A 22,713-nucleotide genomic window follows, 5' to 3' on the forward strand; every position below is an offset into this window, starting at 1 on the left:
TCATACTGTACAGTACTGTGAGGTTTCTAGTTCTCATCAACATGTATAATATATACACTCATACTGTACAGTACTGTGAGGGTTCTAGTTCTCATCAACATGTATAGTATAACACCCATACTGTACAGTACTGTGAGGGTTCTAGTTCTCATCAACATGTATAATATATACACTCATACTGTACAGTACTGTGAGGGTTCTAGTTCTCATCAACATGTATAGTATAACACCCATACTGTACAGTACTGTGAGGGTTCTATTTCTCATCATGTATAGTATAATCACTCATACTGTACAGTACTGTGAGGATTCTAGTTCTCATCAACATGTATAGTATAACACTCATACTGTACAGTACTGTGAGGGTTCTAGTTCTCATCAACATGTATAGTATAACACTCATACTGTACAGTACTGTGAGGATTCTAGTTCTCATCAACATGTATAGTATAACACTCATACTGTACAGTACTGTGAGGTACTAGTTCTCATCAACATGTATAATATAAACACTCATACTGTACAGTACTGTGAGGGTTCTAGTTCTCATCAACATGTATAGTATAATCACTCATACTGTACAGTACTGTGAGGTTTCTAGTTCTCAGCAACATGTATAGTATAACACTCATACTGTACAGTACTGTGAGGTTTCTAGTTCTCATCAACATGTATAGTATAACACTCATACTGTACAGTACTGTGAGGTTTCTAGTTCTCATCAACATGTATAGTATAACACTCATACTGTACCGTACTGTGAGGTTTCTAGTTCTCATCAACATGTATAATATAACACTCATACTGTACAGTACTGTGAGGTACTAGTTCTCATCAACATGTATAGTATAACACTCATACTGTACAGTACTGTGAGGGTTCTAGTTCTCATCAACATGTATAGTATAACACTCATACTGTACAGTACTGTGAGGGTTCTAGTTCTCATCAACATGTATAATATAATCACTCATACTGTACAGTACTGTGGGGTTCTAGTTCTCATCAACATGTATAATATAATCACTCATACTGTACAGTACTGTGAGGGTTCTAGTTCTCATCAACATGTATAGTATAATCACTCATACTGTATTGTACTGTGAGGGTTCTAGTTCGCATCAACATGTATAGTATAACACGCATACTGTACAGTACTGTGAGGGTTCTAGTTCTCATCAACATGTATAGTATAACACTCATACTGTACAGTACTGTGAGGGTTCTAGTTCTCAACAACATGTATAGTATAACACTCATACTGTACAGTACTGTGAGGTTTCTAGTTCTCATCAACATGTATAGTATAATCACTCATACTGTACAGTACTGTGAGGGTTCTAGTTCTCATCAACATGTATAATATAACACTCATACTGTACAGTACTGTGAGGTTTCTTGTTCTCATCAACATGTATAGTATAATACTCATACTGTACAGTACTGTGATGTTTCTAGTTCTCATCAACATGTATAGTATAACACTCATACTGTACTGTACTGTGAGGATTCTAGTTATCATCAACATGTATAGTATAACACTCATACTGTACAGTACTGTGAGGGTTCTAGTTCTCATCAACATGTATAGTATAACACTCATACTGTACAGTACTGTGAGGTACTAGTTCTCATCAACATGTATAGTATAACACTCATACTGTACAGTACTGTGAGGGTTCTAGTTCTCATCAACATGTATAGTATAACACTCATACTGTACAGTACTGTGAGGGTTCTAGTTCTCATCAACATGTATAGTATAATCACTCATACTGTACAGTACTGTGAGGGTTCTAGTTCTCATCAACATGTATAGTATAATCATTCATACTGTACAGTTCTGTGAGGGTTCTAGTTCTCATCAACATGTATAATATAATCATTCATACTGTACAGTACTGTGAGGTTTCTAGTTCTCATCAACATGTATAATATAATCACTCATACTGTACAGTACTGTGAGGTACTAGTTCTCATCAACATGTATAGTATAACACTCATCCTGTACTGTACTGTGAGGGTTCTAGTTCTCATCAACATGTATAGTATAACACTCATACTGTACAGTACTGTGAGGATTCTAGTTCTCCCTTTCTCCTGCATTTGGCCTCAAGTTCTCATCAACATCACATCTTATGTCTTCTCTGGCGATGCATCTTGGAAAGTATCTTCTGGAATGTCTAATCCAACCCTGGCAGTCTTCAGGAGAAGTGTCTCCACACCCTGGCAGTCTTCAGGAGAAGTGTCTCCACACCCTGGCAGTCTTCAGGAGAAGTGTCTCCACACCCTGGCAGTCTTCAGGAGAAGTGTCTCTACACCCTGGCAGTCTTCAGGAGAAGTGTCTCCACACCCTGGCAGTCTTCAGGAGAAGTGTCTCCACACCCCACATTCATGGCATCCAGTAAGGACATCTGGTCATGTGGATGGTGGTCATAAACCTCCCACCTCCACGCAGAGAAAAACTCCTCTATGGGGTTTAGGAAGGGGGAGTCTGGAGGCAGGAATAGTACTGACATCCTGGGATGTGCAGCAAACCAGTCTGTGACTGCAGCAGAGTGGTGGAATGCCACATTATCCCACACAACAACGCAGGTAGGGGAGTTTCTTGCCCCTCTCTCCTCCGCTGGCACAAGTTGATTATGCAGGTCATGCAGAAAAGGAATGAGCATCTCTGTATTGTTGGGGCCAATGAGTGGTTTGTGTAACAGCAAACCATCCTTGGACAGTGCAGCACACATTGTGATGTTAGCTCCTCTCTGGCCTGGGACATCCACGGTTGCTCTCTGTCCAATCACATTTCTTCCCCTGCGGCGTGTTTTTGCCAGGTTGAATCCAGCTTCATCCACAAAGATGAATGTATATGCAGTTTGCCTGGCTTCCATCTTCATTACTCTCTAAAATACAGTAAATCCACAGTTTTACAGTACTTTACATTATGCATAGCTGTGTATGTACCCTGTTTGGTTATTGAACAGACATCTTACCTGGACATATGATACCGGACTTCTTTCACACGTTCACCGTTTCTCTCAAAGGGTACAGTGTACATCTGCTTCCTCCTTATTTTATGTTTCTCTGGGACTCTGGCCATTGTCGTTGTGCTGACCGTATTCACATTCCCAAAAGTGATATAGTCTGCCAGCACTCTGTCCCGAATTTCCTGCAGTTTTATTGCATTGTTGCCAATTAGCATGTCAACAATGACAATTTCCTGCACATCTGATAATATTCTGCCTCTCCCTCCTGTGGGAGGCAACATTGGGATCCTACTGAAAAACACAAAACAATCAATATATTTCAAAATGTCAGTACATGTGAACATACTGTATTGTACTGTAATATGTAGTTCAGTTATCATTGAAGGATGCACATCTCACCTGGAAATTCATACTATTGATGCAACTGTTGAACGCTGCAGATTTGGTTGCACCCTTCAACCAGCCTCTCTCAAAGAGAGACCATGGTTTACAACATGGTCAATAATTGTGGCCCTTATCTCATCAGAGACCACCGCTCTTGGTCTTCCTCTCCTTTGTCCTCCACACATTCTCCCTCTCCCTGCCACTCTTCTTTCCCCACCAACCTGTCTTCCTTGATCCATGTTTCCAAAAGAAATCATTCCGATGCCGTCCTCTTTTGTCTGTTTGGTAACGAGACTAAAAACAGGACACTTGGGTAGGCTTTCAGCTGAAACTGCAATCAGGTGGGTTTAGAATGATTCAATATTCTGCTGAGATTTTCTATGTTTCAATCTGGTTACTGCAGAAATGCATGACATTTGCCATCATTCTGTTTTGAATGTGTTTTTAACAGTTTTGGAAACAGTGTGTCAGCATTTGAAAGCATGTGCTGCAAATATATAGTTTTGCAGGTGGTGGAGTATGAATGAGAACATATATATATATTTTTTTGGGGGGGGGGGGGGATTTCGGAGAATGTGGTCATTGATGCATTTTGTGGGAAAGCAATGAAAGATTATTCACAGTTTGGTCCACATACACTTCTGTTTTGCTGACTGTGTGAAGAATTTTGACAATGTGACTTCAGTTTTGACCAATGCATGTTAGCAATTGAAAGAAAAAAACTGTAAATGTATCTACCTCCAATGACCTCGTACACCTGCACATGGACTCAGTACCGGTGCCCCGTGTATATAGCCAAATTATCCTTACTCATTGTGGATCTAATATTACTTTTATTATTAGGAGTCTTACTTTTCTACCTTTTCTATCTCTGCATTGTTGGGAACACGTCCCATTAGCAAGCATTTCACTCTTCGCATGCACTTCTACCAAGCAAGTGACGAAACATTTGGTTTGGGACAAATAGATTCAACTTAATGAAGTTGATTGAATTTATAATGTAATAGATTCAACTTAATGAAATGTATTTAATTTATAATGTAATAGGTTCAACTTAATTAAGTTTATTTAATTTATAGTGGAATAGATTCAACTTAATTAAGTTTATTTCAATTATAATGGAATAGATTCAACTTAATGATGTTTATTTAATTTATAATGGAATAGATTCAACTTAATGATGTTTATTTAATTTATAATGGAATAGATTCAACTTAATGATGTTTATTTAATTTATAATGGAATAGATTCAACTTAATAAAGTTAATTTAATTTATAATGGAATAGATTCAGCTTAATTAATTTATAATGGAATAGATTCAACTTAATTAAGTTTATTTAATTTACAATGGAATAGGTTAAACAAGTTGTTAGAGCTCATTTATTCACCTATATACAATACACACTCAGTGGCCAGTTTATTAGGTACACCACCCCATTCACCAAAAGGGTTCGCCCCTACTGAGTGTATAACTGATGGTCTGTAAAGGTCCAGGGGGAACCGTACTGAAGCCGAGACATAGTTGAGTTTATTCACCTATGTCCAATACAGAAGGGGTACACTGTTACCCTAGGAGGTCTGGAGCCTGCTGCTCTTCTGTTCTAACTGATCATTCATTGCACACACCTGGTGTCCCAGGTCTAAATCAGTCCCTGATTAGAGGGGAACATTGAAAGAATGCAGTGAAGCTGTCTTCCAGATCCAGAGTTGAGAGCAAAATAGGATCGATCAATATACAATATAGGTGAATTAATGAGAAGTATTCAGCCTTTGTACTTTCATTACGTGTATGACATGAGACTGTAATAAAACTTGGTCCACATATTGAAGACACTGGGGACTTGAGAGTGAAAATGTAAGAGAACTAATAACACTTCTTGTCTTCTCTCATAGACAGACTATGTGGCTTTATTTGAAATAGTCCTGTAATGAAATGTGCTGCGTTAGATAAGCATTCAGGGAGGGCCATCCAAAGCTTCCCGAGGCCCAGCCACAAGGGGACCATGCAGGCTTTCAGGAGCTTTAAGTTAGGTACTGAAATTATGCCTTGGCTTCAGTACGTTTTCCCTGGACCTCTAGAGGTTACCCGTCATTTTGAGAGAGAGAGAGACTGCTGGCGAGTGCAAAGGGATTTGATTCGTTCCAATAAACACCAGTGTGTGGCTCTCTTGTTGTGTGTTTGTGGGAAGGTTTTGTATTCCAGTCCTAGAGCAGAACAGCTTTTCTTTCATCCCAATCATCGCACTGTAAAAAATATTGTGCCCCTTTTACTTAAGTATAATATACTTCGCTTTTAGTGTATTACAAACTCAAATATATCAAGTGCAAACAACTAACTGGATTTTAAACTTTAAACCTTTTTTGACCTGCTTAAATCCTTCAAGTCCCAGAACTAATGTTATATGTTTGATATACTTAATGTAATCAGTTACAGAACTAATATTGTACGATTAATTTGCTGAATTTACTCAGTATCGTAATTGATATTCTTTTTTTTTTCTCAGTTACTTGTGGTGCTCAGGTTAGTAACATGTATTTAAATTGGGTTCCTACTACTCAAATATATACTCACAACTATACTTAAAAAGCTGATGCAAATAGTTACCTCAATATACTTGGGATAATTTACAAAAAATTATTATTTCTATACAAGGGAATATGCAAAAAGGAACAACAGTGTTCAACTTCAAACTTCCACACCTTTATTTCAAATAAAATAAATGTTATAATTTCTTCAAACTTCAATCTCAAATTGCCCCTTAAACCCTACTTCTTACGCATTCGTACTTTGTAATCTGTAAGCATTCTGGGTATAACTACACCTTGCCTCCTTAGGTAAAGTTACATCCAGGTAGTTTGCACCTGACTACAAATCATTTCAGATCTTCACAACTGCATAAAGTTTAGGTGATAGTTGGGATTAGCACTTTGACCTCACATCTTGTACAGTTTGGCAAGAATTTTCTGGTGGTCTGTGTGCCCCTTAACAACAAAGCAATATTTTAACGTAAATGAACTATATTTTAAACGTAAATTAACAATTTGTCTTAATAGACTTCACACAAAGCACAATATGAACTTTAGCTCAAATACAACCTCATTCAAACTGTTTTAGAAGAATCAAAACATGGGTTTACAAAACATACATTGCACATTTGTTACAAAATATATGCCAAATTCTCCCTTAAACCTGACTCCATATCCACCTTGCCTCCTTAGGTAAAGTTACATCCAGATAGCTTGCACCTGACAAATAATCTCAGATATCCACTAGTGCATATGGAGTAAGTTTTAAAACAAAGCTGTTTTTTAAACAGGAATGGACAATGTCTCTTATGACTTCACCTGACAAAGAGCATCATGTAAACTGTAGCTCCTATACCAACTAGCAACTAGCTTTTCAGCTTACTGAGTAGGGTTTAGACCACAGTTTGTGAGGGGCCCTTTGAGAGTTATCATAGATATCTTTAGAGATCTCTGAAAAAAAGTAACTTCATCTTTAGAGCTTTGACCCGTGGGGAGGTCCTGAGATCATCAAGCTCCAAGAATTCTTTTTGGAACACCTCAAAGGGGTACCTTAGATTTAAGCCATAGATGAGGCCCATAAGCAACGTACATGACTGTGTAACACTGGGAATACCAGCCAGTACCTCTGCTCCTTCGATGCAGATCCCATGCTCTATATTCTGGTGCAGATCCTTCACAGTGAACACCTTCATGCTGAACGAGGTCCTCTCGGATCATGGTGTCGTCAGCATCCTGAGTGAAAAAATGAAGAAATAACAGACTAGGTGTAATGGCTCTCGTCGGAATGAGTGGACCAAAGCGCAGCGTGGTAAGTGTTCATGATATTTTATTTCTCAAAAAACACTCAAACAAAATAACAAAGTGAAAAACCGAAACAGTTCTGTCAGGTGCAGACACTAAACAGAAACTAACTACCCACAAAACCCAACGGAAAGGACAACTTATATATGATCCCCAATCAGAGACAACGATAGACAGCTGCCTCTGATTGGGAACCACACAAACATAGAAATAAAGAAACTAGAATGCCCACCCTAGTCACACCCTGGCCTAACCAAAATAGAGAATAAAAGCCTCTCTATGGCCAGGGCGTGACAGTACCCCCCCAAAGGTGCAGACTCCGGCCGCAAAACCTGACTCTGAAGGGGAGGGTCCGGGTGGGCATCCCTTCACGGTGGCGGCTCCGGTGCGGGACGTAGACCCCCCTCCGCCCGCAGATCCCTCCGCTTTGGTGGCGGCCCTGGTGCATGGACCTTCACCGGAGGAACCAGACCACTGATCATCGCCGGAGGCTCCGGACTGGGGACCGTCGCCGGGGGCTCCGGACCGCGGATCTACGCTGCAGGCTCCGGGCCATGGATCATCGCTGGAGGCTTCGTCCCATGGATCATCGCTGGAGGCTTCGTCCCATGGATCATCACTGGAGGCTTCGTCCCATGGATCATCACTGGAGGCTTCGTCCCATGGATCATCGCTGGAGGCTTCGTCCCATGGATCATCACTGGAGGCTTCGTGCCATGGATCATCACTGGAGGCTTCGTGCCATGGATCATCACTGGAGGCTTCGTGCCATGGATCATCACTGGAGGCTTCGTGCCATGGATCATCACTGGAGGCTTCATGCCATGGATTATCACTGGAGGCTTTGTACGTGGAGCCGGAACAGGTCTCACCGGACTGAGGAGATGTACTGGCAGCCTAGTGAGTGGAGCTGCCACAACACGTCCTGGCTCGATACCCACTCTAGCTCTGAGTGTGGAGAGCTGGCACAGGACGCACTGGGCTATGACGGCGCACTGGAGGCATAGTGCGTAGAGCTAGCGCAGGACACACTGTACCGTGGAAGCGCACCGGAGGTCTGGAGCGCAGAGCTGGCACAACTCGTCCTGGCTGGATACCCCCTGTAGCCCGCAAGTGCGGGGAGCTGGAACAGGCCGCACTGGGCTGTGCTGGCGAACCGGGGACACCGTGCGTAGAGCTGGCGCAGGATAACCTGGGCCAAAGAGACGCACCGGAGGCCAGGAATGCTGAGCCGGCACAATCCATCCTGGTGAATGCCCATTCTAGCACGGCCACTGCGGGGAGCTTGCACAGAGCGCACCGGGCTGTGGATGCACACTGAAGGCATGGTGCGCAGAACCGGATAGTACGGTGCTTGACTTGTCACTCGCTCCCCACGGTAAGCACGAGGAGTTGGTCCAGGTCTGAACCCTGAATCTGCCAATCTCCCCATGTGCGTTTTTTGGGGGCTGCCTCTCGTTCTTGCCTCGTTGCTCCAACTCTTCGTAACGTCGCCGTTCCGCTTTTGCTGCTTCTATCTCCTCCTTCGGACGGCGATACTCCCCGACCTGCGTCCAGGGTCCTTTTCCGTCCAGGATCTCCTCCCATGTCCACTCGTCCTTTTTACCACGCTGCTTGGTCCTTTGGTGGTGGGTAGTTCTGTAACGGCTCTCGTCGGAATGAGTTGACCAAAGCGCAGCGTGGTAAGTGTTCATGATAATTTATTCCTCAAAAAACACTCGAACAAAATAACAAAGTGAAAAACTGAAACAGTTCTGTCAGGTGCAGACACTAAACAGAAACTAACTACCCACAAAACCCAACGGAAAAAGACAACTTATATATGATCCCCAATCAGAGACAACGCTAGACAGCTGCCTCTGATTGGGAACCACACAAACATAGAAATAAAGAAACTAGAATGCCCACCCTAGTCACAGGCTACTACATTTCGTCGAAAATATGTGTGGACAGATCTAAGCTACATTCCAAGTTATAATTTGGTCCTTACCTGCTGCATGGCCATTCCAGAAGAGAAAGATCAAGACGAGCTCCGTTGAGCTGTTCCAAGCACAATTACAGTTCAGAACTAGATCTAGCATGTCAGTCCAACATAATAATGATAATTTGAATATCATATTTTTAAGTTGTTGGTTGTAACTTAGAAATATTAGTTCAAATTTCGCAGCATATTACCTTGGATTTGTATTTGCAAATGCCAGTCTTTTACAACACATATAAATTAAGTATTATATTCAAAAATGTAAGTAACACCAGAAACCTATTATTTTAAGTAAAAATCATTGGTTTTCTTTTGCAATATTTACTAAGCTCGTGGGTCATTTTGTACAGTGTGGAGAGCGGAAGCCCCTTAAAAGTGGAATAGCTCTTATTGTAGGTCAGAGGCAACGTGAGCTGACATTCTCATACAAGACAATGTTTAGGATGCGTCCCAGAAGGGGAAGTGATGCGGGAGGAAGCTCTCCAACAACTCTGATGAAAGTCAATGCGTTGATTTCAGACCCTGACAAGGCATTGCTTCTACGTTGGCTCTGAAAGGTCAAAAGATTTTCCCGGCAGAGAGGACATACAAACAAACTCGTATCTATGTTTCCTCATTTGTTCATCTCTATACGTCTCTCCAGCTCTTTCTCTTTTCTCTCTAAACATTGTTGACACGGAAGGTTGAGTGAAAAATTCAGCCGAGAGAGAATATTAAAATCTTCCCTGAGAATGTTTCAGTGGCCATCCATCATGTGGAGGAGGGAGTATTATACTGTTCACTATAACCTTGTGCCAGGGATGGGATGTGAGCCCTAATGGCCGACTCCGCCAGTTAACCTCGCTGCGCTGGGCGACACAACATTATCAGCTTGACTTCTACTGAAGGACTCGGCAGAACACAGTCACACACACACACACATGTAGATAATCACGCTTACACACACACACACACACACACACACACACACTCTCTCACACACGACATGGATGGGGAAATATGTCATTATAACACAACATGGGAATCCAATATAACAGAGAAGGACATCATTATCCGAGTGCAGGCCTCTGTTACTACAGAATTCCCCATCATTCACATCCCGGAGGAGTGGCTTCATTATCCTAAAGTCGCCTGCTTGCCGCCAGGATTCCTGAATACCTTCGGTGTTCCCACCACTGTCGACACTAAGCTCCGCCACTGCCACGCTAATCAGACTGAGAAATGTCATTTACATTTCATACGGCGTGTCTGGTAGGCTATTAGAAGTGACTTTGGCTGCTAGGTATGTGGTTAGCGTAGCTCTCTCTCTCTCGCTCTCTTTTTCTCTCCATACCTGCAAGGCTCTCAGGTAGACGGCATTAGCGTGTAAGCAGCGCCGCGGCGCCCAGCCAAGGGGCCTGTTCTTTTTCTAACTTTTGTGTTCCCTGAGATTGAACACCAACCTGCCCGAGAGAGACGTTAATGTCTACAACCTGCCACGTCAAATCAATGCCCCATGCCTTCGCACGCCGCCACCATCGCTAAACGCTGTCTGGGGTGACGGGGCTAGACGAGAGAACCAGGGTCTTTAGATAAGCGTTGGCTCGTCACGTTAATGATTCATTATGAATTACTCAGGAATCATCTTTATGTCGATTGACGGGGGGCCGTACTCCTGCCGGAGCATCTTCCACCCTTGGGTAGTTCTGCATAATGTGTTGCTTCCTTTTAATTCATATTTATTTGTAATGTTTTTATTTCACCATTATTTAACCAGGTCGGCCAGTTGAGAGCAAGTCCTCATTTACAACTGCTACCTGACTAATATGAGTAGTCACCTGCAGTCGTGTGTGTGTGTGTGTGTGTGTCTTTTCAAAGATGTGATTTTTCACCTGCATGCAGCTAACAGATGTACAGTATGTGAGGAGATGTGGGTGTACAGCAAGAGTGTGTGTGTGTGTGTATTCATGCATGTGTGTGTGTTGGGTGTGGGTGTGTAAAGCAATAATGTATATGTATTATAGGAACTGCAGGCTGGTGTGTGTTAGTTTATTGAGGAGCTGTTTCCCTGTTTGATTTGCTTAATCACCATGGGTTTGAGCTACAGAACAGTCCTAAGGCTGATTTAAACCATTGAGTCCTGTTTGTTTCTATCTTTGGGGTGGTCAAGTGTTGTGGGGGGCTGTGTGAGTGTGTGTGTGCACATCTGTGCCTATGCGTAATGTGAAATTTCTAACCCGGAAAACGTACAGTACTTTGTTGTTGAAAATGATCCAAATATTTAATTAAAATACAACTTTTGTTACTTTGGATGTTTCTCTCTCCACTCCCTCCTCTCCTAAACAGTTTCTTCACGGTGACTGAACTAACACTGGTTTTCTCTGCTTCACTGTTTGGACTTATTCTCTCCATTTTGTCTCTCTCTCTCTCTCTTCTCTCTCTCTCTTCTCTCTTCTCTCTTCTCTCTCCTCTCTCCTCTCTCTCTCTTTTCTCTCTCTCCTCTCTCCTCTCCTCTCTCTCTTTCCTCTCTCTCTTTCCTCTCTCTCTCTCTCTCTCTTTCCTCTCTCTTTCCCCGTAGGATGGAATGGGTAATCTTCGTGTAACCAAAGAGGGGATCAGGCTAGAGGGTGTTTCGGAGTTTCTGCTCCCTCTCTACGTGAAAGAAATAGAATCCAGAAGGGTAAGAGACACAACTCTCCTTATGTCCCTCATATGAAGAATCGTAGCACCCTATGACTCGCTATGCATGTCATATCCCTCACTAAGACACACCCTTCCCTTGTCATATCAACTGTCATTTCTCAGTAGTGGAAGGTTGAGACACAATCTTCATTATGTTGCTCATATGAAGCATCATAACACCCTATGACACACCATATTTTACCTCACTTGCACACACTGTATATAGACTTTTTCTATTGTATTATTGACTGTATGTTTGTTTATTCCATGTGTAACTCTGTGTTGTTGTTTGTGTCGCACTGCTTTGCTTTATCTTGGCCAGGTCGCAGTTGTAAATGAGAACTGGTTCTCAACTAGCCTACCTGGTAACTAGCCTACCTGGTAAATAAAGGTGAAATAAGCCAGCCCATTCCTCATATCATGGCATACCAAGCGTCAGTGCTTACCCATTGTCATAAACAAGTAGTATAGCACTATGCAATCCCACATCCCAGAGAAATCCTGTGAGACCTAGTAGAGAAGCTCATCTATCTGGATGCCTGGTTCCATGTAAGGTCCCATGTAAGGTCCCATGTAAGGTCCCGTGTAAGGTCCCGTGTAAGGTCCCGTGTAAGGTCCCGTGTAAGGTCCCGTGTAAGGTGCACAGAATGATCATGGGAATGGACTTGGATGTGTGACAAACGACCAAATGGGCATCCAATGGAAATTCCAATGATAGAAAAATGTGGAGAGAGACAGGGCTGTGATGAGGCATGCTGTTGATAAATATACCCCATGATGCCGCTCCCCTTAACACCCCCCACACACACACACACACACACACACACACACACACACACACACACACACACACACACACACACACACACACACACACACACACACACACACACACACACACACACCCTGGCTGCTGTCATGTATAGGTTACTGTGTGTCCTGGGCTGTTGGGAAGGCAAGGGAGTCATCACCTTGCATTCTGTGTGTGATGGAGGGGTAGGGTTGTAAAGGCAAGTGCACATGCGCATGCTTATTGCTTTACAAGGGAGTATGTGACGGTGAGAGTGTGTGGAGTGTGTGACAGTCCTGAATACATTACACTGATCTATCCACTCAAAGATCACCTCTGTGTCACGCCATTTCTGGGTGACACAGAGGTCAACACTCCATCAGCCCTGACATTTGAGGTGAAATGATGGATGGTGTTAGATATATTTTATGGGAATATCTTTCTTTGGCCTCCCATTGAAATCCTATGTAGGCAATATCTTACTTTAGAATATTTTTGTTTGCCTACTTATTGAAAGCCTACAAGATATCTTCTTGCATAACATCTTTGTTTGCTCTCCTATTAAAAACTTAAATGGAGAAGACATATTCTTTTTAGAATATCTTTGTTTGCTCTCCCGTTGAAAGCCTATAGAAGAAATCCAGTCTTTCTGGTTCTTCTTAAGTGTGTGTAACAGAGAAGGCACTAATTGCTGTTGAGGAAGTGACTCTGGCTTGTAGATAACCCCTATGAAGGAGCAGAGCTTCCTGTCAATAAATCAAAGAACTCACTGGCTTCTCTGCCGACTCTTCATCTATCATCAGACAAACAGTGTGTGTGTGTGTGTGTGTGTGTGTGTGTGTGTGTGTGTGTGTGTGTGTGTGTGTGTGTGTGTGTGTGTGTGTGTGTGTGTGTGTGTGTGTGTGTGCGTGTGTGCGTGCGTGCGTGCGTGCGTGCGTGCGTGCGTGCGTGCGTGCGTGCGTGCGTGCGTGCGTGCGTGCGTGCGTGCGTGCGTGCGTGCGTGCGTGCGTGCGTGCGTGCGTGCGTGCGTGCGTGCGTGCGTGCGTGCGTGCGTGCGTGCGTGCGTGCGTGCGCATATGTTTGTATCTATCCACCACTTGTAATGACACCGTGATCCCTTTCACATCGGGTCTGCACATCAAAGCAAACACTCTTATTTCGAAAAATACACAGGAAACATGCTGAATCTAACAACCCACTTTTCTCCCCAGAGGGCTTGTTGGTGTGGGCCATTTAGTTTATGGCAGTTTTCTGGGTAGTGGACATGCTTCAGAACTGAGCTAACCTGGGCAGTGTGCTTCCAAGTAGTATTGTCTAGTGGTGTTAGCCGTGCGATGTTAGCATAAGGCTCCAAAGCCCCTGGTGAGACTGGGTCGCTGGCCCAGGATGTATTTGGGCCGTGGTGTATCCGGCCCGGGGTGGCCCTAACCTGATCTGGGCCCACCAACACATGAGGGATGGGGACTGTGGCACTGACAGGGAGAGAGTGAGGGATGGAGGGAATTAGGGAGGGAATGAGGAAGGAAATTGTAGTAACCTGGTATATTTATGTTTACCAATAGATGGCATTATTGACTCAAGACGGGGGTTTGCTTCCCGCTATGCGTAGCTATTTCCTATGTCTGCCTATATAACTATGATTAAGAAAGCTTCAGGTAGTTTAAGCCAGGTGCATTAGAGAATGTAATTCTAAGTTACAATTAAATACTAAACCGTACTTAAGTCTCATGAGTCGTAACTCCAAGAAGCCTTTAAGGATACTACAGAAATGTATTTTGAATATGCGCTGGAAGGGTTTGAGCGGTTTGTTTTTCCATTGCAGAGCCAAATAAACAGAATTTACAATTTGGTTCGATCGCTTTCGGGTTGACAAATAAACCTCTATGATATATTGTTTCGGTTTTTTTTTGCCGCCAAAGCTTTAAAACGCCTCTAGGCTTTTCACACTTGGATTGGAATCCTGATTGGAGGCGGCGCTCCTAGTGGCCGGAGACTTTAATGCAGGGAAACACCAATCCAATTTACCTAATTTCTACCAGCATGTTACATGTGCAACCAGAGGAAAACAATTCTAGACGACCTGTACTCCACACACAGAGACGTGTACAAAGCTCTCCCTCACCCTTCACTTGGCAAATCTGACCATAACTCTATCCTCCTGATTCCTGCCTACAAGCAAAAACTAAAGCAGGACGTACCATTGACTCGCTCAATACGGAAGTAGTCAGATGACGCGGATGCTAAGCTACCGGACTGTTTTGCTAGCACAGACTGGAATATGTTCCGAGATTCTTCCGATGGTATTGAGGAGTACACCACATCAGTCACCGGCTTCATCAATAAGTGCATTGATTAAGTCGTCCCCACAGTGACCGTACGTACATACCCCAACCAGAAGCCAAGGATTACAAGCAACATCCTAACTGAGCTAAAGAGTAAAGCTGCCGCTTTCAAGGAGCAGGACCCTAACCCGGACACTAATAAGAAATCCCGCTATGCCCTCAGACAAACCATCAAACAGGCAAAGCATCAGTACAGGACTAAGATTGAATCCTACTGCACCAGCTCCGACGCTTGTCGGATGTGCAGGGCTTGAAAACTATTACAGACTACAAAGGGAAGCACAGCCGCGAGCTGCCCAGTGACACGAGTGGACCAGACAAACTAAAGGACTTCAATGCCCACTTTGAGACAAGCAACACTGAAGCATGCATGAGAGCACCAGCTGTTCCGGACGACTGTGTGATCACGCTCTCCATAGTCGATGTGAGTAAGACCTTTAAACAGGTCAACATTCACAAGGCCGCAGGGCCAGACGGATTACCAGGACGTGTACTCCAAGCATGCGCTGACCAACTGGCAAGTGTCTTCACTGACATTTTCAACCTGTCCCTGACTGAGTCTGTAATACCAACATGTTTCAAGCAGACCACCATAGTCCCTTTGCCTAAGAACACTAAGGTAACCAACCTAAATGACTACCGACCTGTAGCACTCACGTCTGCAGCCATTAAGTGCTTTGAAAGGCTGGTCATGGTTCACAGCAACACCATTATCCCAGAAACCTTAGACCCACTCCAATTTGCATACCGCCCCAACAGATCCACAGATGATGCAATCTATATTGCCCTACACACTGCCCTTTCCCACCTGGACAAAAGGAACACCTATGTGAGAAGGCTGTTAATTGATCACAGCTCAGCGTTCAACACCATAGTACCCTCAAAGCTCATCACTAAGGTAAGGACCCTGGGACTAAACACCTCCCTCTGCAACTGGATCCTGGACTTCCTGACGGGCCGCCCCCAGGTGGTAAGGTTAGGTAACATCACATCTGCTACGCTGATCCTCAACACAGGACCCCTCCCTCCTGTACTCCCTGTTCACCCATGACTGCATTGCCAAGCAAGACTCCAACACCATCATTAAGTTTGCCGACGACACAACAGTGGTAGTCCTGACCACCGACAACGATGAGACAGCCTATAGGAAGGAGGTCAGAGACCTGGCAGTGTGGTGCCAGGATAACAACGTCTCTCCAGTGATCAAGACAAAGGAGATGATTGTGGACTAAAGGAAAAGGAGGACCGAGCACTCCCCCATTTTCATCGACGGGGCTGTAGTGGAGCATGTTGAGAGCTTCAAGTTCCTTGGCGTCCACATCACCAACGAACTGTCAAGGTCCAAACAAACCAAGACAGACGTGAAGAGGGCACGACAACGCCTATTCCCCCTCAGGAGACTGAAAAGATTTGGCATGGGTCCTCAGATCCTCAAAAAGTTCTACAGCTGCACCATCGAGAACATCCTGACTGGTTGCATCACCACCTGGTATGGCAACTGCTCGGCCTCTGACGGCAATGCACTACAGCCACCCTAGTCATTGCCTGCTACCGCACGGCAAGTGGTACCGCCCTGCCAAGTCTACGTCCAAAAGGCTTCTTAACAGCTTCTACCCCCAAGCCATAAGACTCCTGAAAAGCTAACCAAATGGCTACTCTGACTATTTGCTTTGAACCCCTCATTTTTACACTACTGCTACTCTCTCTTTATTATCTACAGTGGGGCAAAAAAGTATTTAGTCAGCCAGCAATTGTGCAAGTTCTCCCACTTAAAAAGATGAGAGAGGCCTGTAATTTTCATCATAGGTACACTTCAACTATGACAGACAAAATGAGAAAAAAAATCCAGAAAATCACATTGTAGGATTTTTAATGAATTTATTTGCAAATTATGGTGGAAAATAAGTATTTGGTAAATAACAAAAGTTTATCTCAATACTTTGTTATATACCCTTTGTTGGCAATGACAGAGGTCAAACGTTTTCTGTAAGTCTTCACAAGGTTTTCACACACTGTTGCTGGTATTTTGGCCCATTCCTCCATGCAGATCTCCTCTAGAGCAGTGATGTTTTGGGGCTGTTGCTGGGCAACACGGACTTTCAACTCCCTCCAAAGATTTTCTATGGGGTTGAGATCTGGAGACTGGCTAGGCCACTCCAGGACCTTGAAATGCTTCTTACGAAGCCACTCCTTCATTGCCCGGTCGGTGTGTTTGGGATCATTGTCATGCTGAAAGACCCAGCCACGTTTCATCTTCAATGCCCTTGCTGATGGAAGGAGGTTTTCACTCAAAATCTCATGATACATGGCCCCATTCATTCTTTCCTTTACACGGATCAGTCGTCCTGGTCCCTTTGCAGAAAAACAGCCCCAAAGCATGATGTTTCCACCCCCATGCTTCACAGTAGGTATGGTGTTCTTTGTTCTCCAAACACGACGAGTTGAGTTTTTACCAAAAAGTTCTATTTTGGTTTCATCTGACCATATGACATTCTCCCAATCTTCTTCTGGATCATCCAAATGCTCTCTAGCAAACTTCAGACGGGCCTGGACATGTACTGGCTTAAGCAGGGGGACACGTCTGGCACTGCAGGATTTGAGTCCCTGGCGGCGTAGTGTGTTACTGATGGTAGGCTTTGTTACTTTGGTCCCAGCTCTCTGCAGGTCATTCACTAGGTCCCCCCGTGTGGTTCTGGGATTTTTGCTCACTGTTCTTGTGATCATTTTGACCCCACGGGGTGAGATCTTGCGTGGAGCCCCAGATCGAGGGAGATTATCAGTGGTCTTGTATGTCTTCCATTTCCTAATAATTGCTCCCACAGTTGATTTCTTCAAACCAAGCTGCTTACCTATTGCAGATTCAGTCTTCCCAGCCTGGTGCAGGTCTACAATTTTGTTTCTGGTGTCCTTTGACAGCTCTTTGGTCTTGGCCATAGTGGAGTTTGGAGTGTGACTGTTTGAGGTTGTGGACAGGTGTCTTTTATACTGATAACAAGTTCAAACAGGTTCCATTAATACAGGTAACGAGTGGAGGACAGAGGAGCCTCTTAAAGAAGAAGTTACAGGTCTGTGAGAGCCAGAAATCTTGCTTGTTTGTAGGTGACCAAATACTTATTTTCCACCATAATTTGCAAATAAATTCATTAAAAATCCTACAATGTGATTTTCTGGATTTTTTTTCTCATTTTGTCTGTCATAGTTGAAGTGTACCTATGATGAAAATTACAGGCCTCTCTCATCTTTTTAAGTGGGAGAACTTGCACAATTGGTGGCTGACTAAATACTTTTTTGCCCCACTGTATGCATAGTCACTTTACCTCTACCTACATGTACAGATCCATCAATGTGCCCCTGCACATTGACTTGGTACCCCCTGTATATAGCCTCGAAATTGTTATTTTATTGTTGCTCTTTTATTTTTTTATTTTGTAAATATTTTTCTTAACTCATATTTTTCTTAAAACTGCATTGTTAGTTACGGGCTTGTAACTAAGCATTTCACGGTAAGGTCTTGTTGTCCTTGGCGCATGTGACAAATACAATTGATTTGATTTTGATTGGATTTTATATGTGGTCGAGATCAACCACTTATGACAGTCGATTGGATCAGTCATGTAGGTGAATGTAAAAGCCTCTTCCTTCTCTCTTTGTTTCTAAATAACAGATCAGTGATCATGGTCATCATGGTCATCACTCAGCAACGTTATCACAGTTAACACACACACACACTCCGTATACTGTACAAGGCCCCATGCAGGAAACATGGCGTCACTGGACAGATGTTGGATCTTAACTCGATCACTCTTTTGTTGCTAAGAATTTTCCCTGCACGGCAGGAAATGCGAACGTGCAGTGTATTTTATAAAGGCTTCTAATGTTTGTCATTTTCACTTTGAAATTTCAGACTTGATTTGCCGCGATGAAAAATGTATCAACCCCTACAAAAATGTATATTGATTATAATCCACATAATAATGAACATTTCCTGATCCTGCAGGATTATTTTACTGCTGTAGCAAACCGGCACAAATTAAGATCCTTCATCTGTAAGGGTGATGTCTCGTGGACAGACACATGTAACATAACTGGTATTGTAGACAGACTGTGGGTTGCCACGATTTACAAGGAACTTCTTGGTGTCGTCACTGATAATTTGGACAAATCACAATTTCGCAGGTGTTCACATCTTTCAAAAGGGGATACTAGGTCAGTGACTTTCAGAGAGGTTGGAGGAGCTACCGTGGTGCTTCGGCTCTTGGTTCGAGGATCTTTTCCAACATGTCTCCCTCCTGAACTTCATCAAGCATCTGACGTAATGATGCTTGATTTTTGTTCTGGGTTTCTGAGATGACTGATTATTGTAAGATAGGTTTGTGCTGTAGCTACATCATTGATGTCACAGTCCTATTGACAGACAGCCTGATGGACCTTGGTCCCGATCTCCTTTGAAAAATAGATTTATCTCAATGAAACAAACCTGGTAAAATATATATTTTTAAATGTCTTGAAGATACCTGGTGCTGCAGCAGACTGACTGCATGTTCCTTGTGGCGTGTTCCAAGAGTGTGCTGTGCTGTCATCCTCTCTCTCCGCACCATGAGGGATGAGCCGAGGCCTGCTCGCCAACACAGACTCTTCTAATTGTCCCCTCAGGAAGCCAATGAAATTTCAGCTTTCTCTGAGGAGTCGTTTTCCTCCCTTTATCAATCACTCATTTCTCTCTCTCTCTATATATCTCTCTTTCTCTCTCTCTGTCTCTTTATCACCCCTGACACAATACTTTCAGCTGACAGGCACTGAAATGGAACAAAGCGCAAATTGTAAGTTTCCATTGTAAAACGTTGCGTGCCCTAATGAACACGACCCTGACTAAAGCTTTGTGGAAAAACCTTCTCGTTAGCCATTTGTCAGTTTGGCTATATATATTGCCTGGTTTTCTGAGGGTCCAAACACTTGCCGGGTAATTTATAAGAGTCATTCGTTGTCAGTGTTTTGATATTAGAGTGGCATCCTTCTTTGGCCACATGGCTGACATTGATTCAGCCCTCTGCGGTATACAACATACTGTAAAGAACAGAGGAAATAGTTAAATACTATTCTACCATATAGTTACACTTCAAGACTTTAATACAAATTATTCAGCGATGCAATCGACGCTGGGTGGTCAAGAAACTCGAAATCGTTATGTGCGAGCACACACGACCTTTGGGCTTCGCCGTAATATCCACGACTCCCCGCAACTCCACAATATTAAAAAGATACCAGGAAAAAAGGCATCTTCCAACTTCAGAAGTAACCTATAAAAGTGAAACAAAATTATCTGAGAACTTTTTTTTTCCGGAAGAAGCGTGAGACTCTAAATGTTTTATTCAGACCAGGCCAAGGGGTATGTGGCACCAGACCGCGACCCATGTAGAAATAGGCCCCATTTAACATTTAACAAGATTTCCAGAGTGATGGAACGTCGAATGAGGCGACTTGGCCTTCAGGAGAAGGGAATGAAAGGGAATATTAATTCACATCAACGCCAGAGATCAAATCCCGCGCCCAGATCTTCTTCTTCCCGAAATGCCGCGAGCCCTTTCAGACGTCGCCCCTGCCAAATATATAGATGTAGAGAAGGTAGAAATGCCTCTTTTGGATAGATCATTGAAAAGTCAATGCAGAATCCATTTCTTTGGATTCTGATTTGGATGGCAGATTTGAGTTGAGTTGATTTGTGCGTCTCGTACCTTATCTTGGGCCTAGGAGCACATTATTATGATAGGATCTGTGAGACTTTATTAAGAGCAAATAGATGGGCTGGTAAGCTACTTCTTTTGACAGCTGTTGATATGGCTAATCATCATGTCAACGATGGTATCCGAGAGTGGGATGTACTGTAAAATGTGTTGGCCCATTTAGCAATCCTTTATGAGTTTCCACTGACTCAGACTTCATATTTTTAGTGAATTCAGAATGGCTGGCACAGCTTGCAATAGTGTTGTATTCACACTGTTCCACTTCCACAGAAATCTGCTGGTAGCAGACTTACTTAGTCAACCGTGGACAAACGAAGTGCAGCCAATCAAATCACGGCATGACTAAGCCAGAAGTCAGGGCAGCTGTCGGCATGGTTACGAGGGCCACGCCACAACTACACCAGGCAGTTCATTAGCCGAATGAACAAAGCCTTTTAAACAAAGCCTTTTTCATGTCTTTAATCGTTCTTACACTCTACAGAGGCATTGGTGGGCCTTCACTTATATACATACACACACACACACACACACACACACACACACACACACACACACACACACACACACACACACACACACACACACACACACACACACACACACACACACACACACACACACACACACACACACACACACACACCCGACATCCCACCAGGTTTTAGTATTCACTGAGCATCTTAGGTTACGGTTGTTCAACTCACTGAAATTAAGAGACATTTAATTCATTAATGGCAGCAAATTGACATTACACTGGTGTCTGGCCTGGTATTATCTTAGTCCCCATCAGTACCTAATGACATTTCCATGTGTGTCACACGGCCTGGGGAAAATGGCATGGCACGCTTCCTGTATTTACAGAGGCAGTGGGATGGTCTCAGGCTGCACGGCGCTACCAAGGCAAATACTAAAGGTGATCGCACTGATTGAGGGAGGATCGAGGGAGGAAGAGGGAGGTAGAGGGAGAATAAAGGGAGGTAGAGGGAGGATACAGGGAGGGTAGAGGGAGGATACAAGGAGATAGAGGGAGGAGACGGGGAGATAGATACAGGGAGGTGTGCTACTTTTAGAGTTGAGTTCAGTGTTCAGTGATTCAGGGCTCTCTCTATCTCTCTTTATCTTTCTGTCTACATTGTTTGGACCTGTCACAGTCTTAGTGAAGTAGAATTCACATCAGTTTAGTGTTTGCAGGCCCTGCAACTTCGGAACCGAGCCCACTAAAATAGTATACAGCGTATCCAGATATACCTATAACGTGTGTACCGAAATTCATTTGATTACCAACTCATGATCTTTCATGTTGAATCATATAAAAATGTGATCAGCAGATTTCACTGCATCATTATTGCATCAACATTGCACTGCATCAATGATGATGTTCTCCTCACACCACACAGTACAGCTCTGAATTCACACAGAAAAGGGAAAAGGACATGGACAGAGGGAAAGGGCAAGAGAGAGGGAGAGAGCGCACATTAGACCACTTTCCTGTTTCGCGTTATATGAAAGATCTCTGTCATTAAACGTCAGCAAAGGGAATTGGCGGAGACGTCTCGAGCAAGTAAATGTGCAAAAACAATTATCATCAAAAATCAATGGACAAGGCAAAGAGATGCAAATGAAAGCCTCACTCTGGAGTCTGGAGAGTGTGACAAGAAACACGACACTCCCTCATCTCCTTTACAAACTCAGTGGATGCGAAAATTCAGTTTGAACTAGCTCCAGCTTCGTTTAGGGAATTGACGATACATAATTCAATGGAACCAGAGACAAAATGAAAAGAAGTAACAAAATGGTGGGGGACGGGCAAAATAACACTTGTGTAATCAACAGCATGCAAAGAAAAACAACACCTGATTGATCGCTGGCCAGTGGAATGACAAGTCGGGCTCCAGAGGGATGTAGTGGCTGTTTAATCAGAGTGAACAGTTAAGTAATCTATAGCTGTGACCGACAGACTAGTTCTGTGCATTTTAGTCAGACATGTTTGATACAGGATACGTT

At 43.4% G+C, this 22,713-nt stretch overlaps 2 protein-coding genes across 2 annotated transcripts in view; one reads left to right on the forward strand and one right to left on the reverse strand.

Moving 5' to 3' along the window:
- dnah6 (dynein, axonemal, heavy chain 6) overlaps positions 1–7,085 on the reverse strand; it is a 168,135-nt gene extending 161,050 nt beyond the window's left edge. The window contains exon 1 of the mRNA XM_038999073.1: positions 7,017–7,085. Within this exon, the coding sequence (XP_038855001.1) occupies positions 7,017–7,085 (69 nt within the window). The remainder of the gene's footprint in view (positions 1–7,016) is intronic.
- Positions 7,086–10,779: 3,694 nt separating this feature from the next.
- LOC120052255 (zeta-sarcoglycan-like) overlaps positions 10,780–22,713 on the forward strand; it is a 71,628-nt gene continuing 59,694 nt past the window's right edge. The window contains exons 1-2 of the mRNA XM_038999075.1: positions 10,780–10,854; positions 11,733–11,834. Of these exons, the coding sequence (XP_038855003.1) occupies positions 10,780–10,854; positions 11,733–11,834 (177 nt within the window). The remainder of the gene's footprint in view (positions 10,855–11,732; positions 11,835–22,713) is intronic.

The sequence above is a fragment of the Salvelinus namaycush genome, chromosome 8 (assembly GCF_016432855.1).
Source record: "Salvelinus namaycush isolate Seneca chromosome 8, SaNama_1.0, whole genome shotgun sequence".
In the NCBI taxonomy this organism is placed as follows: Eukaryota; Metazoa; Chordata; class Actinopteri; order Salmoniformes; family Salmonidae; genus Salvelinus; species Salvelinus namaycush.